This window comes from Gymnodraco acuticeps, unplaced genomic scaffold (assembly GCF_902827175.1).
Source record: "Gymnodraco acuticeps unplaced genomic scaffold, fGymAcu1.1, whole genome shotgun sequence".
In the NCBI taxonomy this organism is placed as follows: Eukaryota; Metazoa; Chordata; class Actinopteri; order Perciformes; family Bathydraconidae; genus Gymnodraco; species Gymnodraco acuticeps.
The window spans coordinates 222,716-227,823 of NW_022989835.1; the positions used below are offsets into that span (position 1 = coordinate 222,716).

At 42.6% G+C, this 5,108-nt stretch overlaps 1 protein-coding gene across 1 annotated transcript; it reads left to right on the top strand.

Annotated features, from left to right (window-relative positions):
* The first annotated feature begins 649 nt into the window (after positions 1–649).
* Positions 650–2,660, top strand: LOC117558962. The gene is made up of 3 exons (XM_034235525.1): positions 650–833; positions 1,456–1,590; positions 1,802–2,660. The coding sequence occupies exons 1-3, from the start codon at positions 697–699 to the stop codon at positions 2,481–2,483; spliced, it is 954 nt and encodes a 317-aa protein (XP_034091416.1). The 5' UTR covers positions 650–696; the 3' UTR covers positions 2,484–2,660.
* Positions 2,661–5,108: the final 2,448 nt, after the last annotated feature.

Here is a 5,108-nt window from a genome sequence, read left to right on the forward strand (position 1 = left end):
TCTGCCTGCATCGAGCAAAAATCCCCAGATACCCCACCTGCTGGTGAGTTATGGGACTGCTCTTCTTCCAATTGACTGCAATCCACTTGGATCAATAGGCTACATGCACTAGGGTCTGAGACGTACTTCCGCCTTAGCCGTAATATGGCTCGGCAGCTTCCGGTTTGCTTCCGGTCTGCGTAGCTGAGCGTCCACAAATGTTTTACTGTTTAATCGTTTAAATATGAGTCGACGGAAGATTTTCAAAATGGAGCATTTGCAAAGACAAGTAAAGAACTACTCCGAGCACTGCTGTGTCCCACTTTGTACGGTGTCAGCTAAATTCAACGGCGTCCTAAGTTTCCATGGCTTTCCGACCGAACTCGAGCTGCGAAGACAGTGGCTGGTTAAAATATGACGCGATAACTTTACAATCTCCTCTCACTCCAAGGTCTGCAGTCGTCACTTCGCTACGGATCAACTAATAGAGCCAAAAACCCTTGATGGCCGTAGGAGGCTTGTGAAAGGTGCTGTACCAACTCTGTTTGAGTGGAATCACTTTACTGCTCAAACACCGCTGGCTAGTGTTTGGGAGCGGCTAGTGTTTGGGAGAGAAGGGAGCGGCCCACTGAACCAGTCTCTCAGGAGGAGCAGGAAGATCACATCGATGTCCGTGACCATGATTACTGCTCAACCCCTGAACCAGCTACACTGGACATGTCCTCTCAAGCTACAGAAGACAACTCCAAAAGAGTGGAGGATCTGCAGAAGCAACTGCAGGAGTTAAGAGTCCAGCAACAGTTTTGCTTACAGCGGTTTGCTGGCTCCGACGACAACATCCGATTCTATACCAGGTAATGTTTTGGCTAAATTCTATCCAAGTTTTTGAGATGGGTTAGCTTATAAAGAATCCTGTTTACCTGCCGTTTGACTGCTGATTATATGCATGCAGTGTTGGAATAAGTAGGCTACTCAACTTAACTGAAGTATAACTACAAATACTATGGTTTGAAAATACTCCTGAACTGAACATGTAGAATCATAAATCATGTGTTTTCATATATAAAAAGTAAACTATGAAGGTTAACTAAATGTGGTGGAGTAAAACATACTAATACTAACAACATTCTGATAATACTTTACTACAAGTGGAAATCTTCAAAACCTTACCAAAGTAAAAGTATGTCAATATCCACTGCGTTTCCCCCAGTTGCACACTTAAGAATGAAGAGTAAAAGTAGTCATTGTGTGTAAAATGTTCCCTGTATGTTTTAGATTATTATTACTGCTGCTTTAATGTAGTTGTTACATTTTACTGCTGTATATTACTATACCTGCACCAAGTGCCTTCTGAATCAGTCTATTTGAATTGTAATGTATTATAGCAAACAAGAGGACAGCATTAGCCCATGTGTTACAGTTAACGACTGTATTTACTGTGTCAATTAATGACTGACATGTGTCTTTTGTGTACAGATTCCCGAGCTATAACCACCTGATGGCCTTCTGGTTTTTGATTGAGCCTCCATTTATAAAATGGTTCGTGTTACAAGAGCGATATCAGCTGCCAAGAGGAATGAAGAAGTGGTTACACACGCACGTCCATCAACGGTAGGCTACGTTTCTTTTAACACACAATCTAAACACAAACTGAAGGAAAATGTTTCTCCGACATTTCATTGCTTTTGTGTAGGCTAAAAGGCTAAAGTACTCAATCCTTTTTGAATACATCAGAGAACTAAAACAACTTAATGTTTTTCCCATGGTGTGCTACACTCATGACATTAATATAGTACCCTTTTTTTGTTTGTATCTTCCACAGACAGCTGCTTCAGCCAATTGACGAGTTCTTCCTTTTTCTCTGCTTCCTGTCGGTGGGTTTGAAAGAGAGGCACCTTGCAAACCGCTTCAACGTACACCAGTCCACTGTGAGCCGCATCATTGCAACATGGACGAGTTTTCTTACAACTTTATTGGGGTCACAGTGCATCTGGCTTACACCTGCAGAAGTTCAAGCCCACCTCCCAGAGGCATTCAAAGATTTCCCAGACACACAGGTGATCCTGGATTGCACAGAGCTGAGGTGTCAAACACCATCCTCACTCCTCCTCCAAAGTGAAATGTATTCTACATACAAATCTCACTGCACCATAAAAGCCCTGGTTGGCATAGCCCCACATGGCGCAGTGACATTTGTTTCCAGTCTGTATGGTGGTTCTGTCAGCGACAAGGAGATTTTCAAACAGTCTGGAATAGCTGCGTTGTTGACTGAAAACATGGCAGTGATGGTAGATAAGGGCTTCCTGATCAGCGATTGCTGCAAATGCAAGGTGTACTGCCCACCTTTTCTGTCAAAGCAGAAGCAAATGCCAGCCTATCAGGTGAGGGAGACACAGGCCATTGCCAGACTGAGGGTTCATGTGGAGCGTGTCATTAGGAGGATAAAAGAGAACAAACTTTTTGATGGTGTCATCCTCCTGTCCCATGCCTACAACATCAACTAACTGTTTGCATGTATGCTGTCAAACTATCAGAACAAAGCACTGGTCAAGAAATGGGTGAAATAAGACAAGATGATGACACCTGTGCAGGTAGCTGTGATTAAGCTGGGTGAGCACACCGTAATCCCGTGTTGCCTAACACACGATAGTGTTTTGTTTGAATAAATGGTAAATAGCTAATTACAATGCGTTGATGATTTCTTACAAATGCAATGATTTACTATTCATTACAAAAAAATCACTTCACTTTATTGTCTTTTTAAATACAATTGTATATGTATTTACGTATATGAAATGTGACAAACAATATATATCACATTTTGTTGTCATTCAGAACATATGATTGAGGGATTGCCTCCTAAAAACAATGACGGCTGAGCCAGGGTCTAGCAGCTAACTGCTTACAGAGTTAACAATGGCTACAGTGTCCACTACTTTTTTAATGACAGGTACTTCGGCATGTATGTGTAAAAAAAAAAAAAGTCTACTTTTTCTCTGATTGCTCTTTGCACTTCTGGATCTGTGTATATTCTTTGCACCAGGTAGTCCTCCTGTGCCCACACTACAAAGTCACACCACTGCATCCCAGATACAAGAAGTTGACCCTGTACTTGCCAGTAATAGGCATGGCTTTTCTTGAGCTTAGGGGAGCCACATTCCATCTGCACATATTTGCAGTCGACATAATTTGGGACATTGGGACATTTGAATTCAACAAGGCCAAATTGGGGATATTCTGTTGGGTCAAAAATAACTCCGTCAGGGGAGGCACGAAGCCAGGGCGTAGAGGGGTGAATTACAAGGCCACAAGGGGAGTAGTTCACGTTTGCCAGTCTTTGCCAGTATTCAGCTACTGTGGGCTCCATCTCTGCACCTCTCCTCATTTCTGCAGTCTGCCTTGTACCTGAGTATTCACTCAGCAAGAGAGTTAGCAGAGCTCTCACCTCTGACGTGACAAATCTCTCTAAACCTAGAGGCAGTAACCCTGGGTTTGCGGAGCAGATGCCATTCTGAGCTAGAGCTTTGCTCACGGGTAGCCTCCTCAATTTTGTGAGACATTTCCAAATCAACAGATAAGCTGTAAGCACACCAGCGGTAAATCACATGGCAAGATCACATACCCCTCTATGGGCAAGTGGGGTGTTGGTGGTGTGTCAGTGTGAAGTGTGGTCTACCGAGACGTCAAAGCAGGCATCTGATAGGACAGAACACTGCCCTCCTGCACCATCCCGAAGGCACTTTCCACAAGGGGCTTGTCAGGTCTCATGTTCATTGTGGTCACAAGCGGTCTGTCTTCAATGCTGAATGCTGAGTATGCCTCCGTAACTCTGAACAGGCAGGGATCTGGTAATGGCCCCACCATGCCTCTGTAGAATCCACTCCTACAAAGAATGCCAAAGACAATATAGCACATTAATGTGACAATAAAGGTAAGGAATACAGCACCAGAATATCATTATGAATTTTAAAAACACAGGAAACACAATTTTCCAGCTAAAATGACCTTACTCCAGGCTGCACCATCCTATTTGGTACAGGCTTGGTGAAGACCATGGAGTTGATGGGCCCTGACTTCACACCCTTAAGGAAAAGACAATTACTCTTCGTTGAGTCACTTTAAAACAAAAACGTTGTGAAAGATTACAAGTATTTGAACCTCATTGAAATTACCATTGTTCGCGGCTTGTGCCATTGCTGTTCCGATTCAGTACAGCTATGCACAGGCGGCACAACTGGCATGTTCAGTGTAGTGTGCTGTTTGGAACAGCAATGCTACTGTGTGATTGCACAAAACAGTTCCTGCAACACAGGAGCACTGGTTGTGCGTGAGCACCACTGGTGATGAATCACGAAGCGTTATCTAAAAAAGGGAGAAGAAATACGAGTGATTAGTAACCTCACTTGTGGTAAATGAGCCAGGAGGTTATTATGAGTAGAATTATTGGTTATTTTTACTGACCCATTATCCTAGAAGAAGCATGTATTCCTGAATGCTTAGTGTTACCCTCTTACCCTACAATACCACAATGAACTTTCTTTGGAAACTAAGATGCCTTGAAAATTGTATTAAAGCAGTTTTTACTATATTTGAACCCCCAAACTTACATATCCATAATCAATGTAATAATATCTGACCAATCAGCTGTGATAAAGCAGGGAGAAGTAGGACACTGTTGAGATTCCCTTAAGGTAAACTAATGTTTAACTGAACTGAAACTCAATAAACAGGGGGGAACAGTGTCAATGCTGCCTGCCTACACTCAAACTGTGTGCTGTCTCACTCTTCCTCATTGACCTGTAGCACAAGGCTCTCACGCTGACCTGCCCTGTCAGCCTGTCTTTATTGGACACTGAATTAAGAAAAACAGAGCAACAGCGTTAGATCTATACTCACCTCAAAACATCTATGGCAACATTGCTTTACAAAAGCTGATACCATTATGCAGTGTGGCTAACAACAAGACAACCTCTAGTTGGCTAGGCTATACGGCTATTAAACGATAGTATTTTTTAGCAAAATGGCTAATGTTTTAAAGAATTAACACCAGAAACAGTACATAGCGTTACCCAGAGCCCTATAGTAGTCTACTATAGTAGTAGTATAATAGTAGTTATACTATAGGGCTC

Bases quoted from the DNA above. Each gene is read 5' to 3' on its own strand.
- LOC117558962 (XM_034235525.1), top strand. From the start codon at position 697: ATGTCCTCTCAAGCTACAGAAGACAACTCCAAAAGAGTGGAGGATCTG. The intron at 834-1,455 runs GTAATGTTTTGG...TTTTGTGTACAG, and splicing joins AACATCCGATTCTATACCAG to ATTCCCGAGCTATAACCACC. The intron at 1,591-1,801 runs GTAGGCTACGTT...TATCTTCCACAG, and splicing joins CACACGCACGTCCATCAACG to ACAGCTGCTTCAGCCAATTG.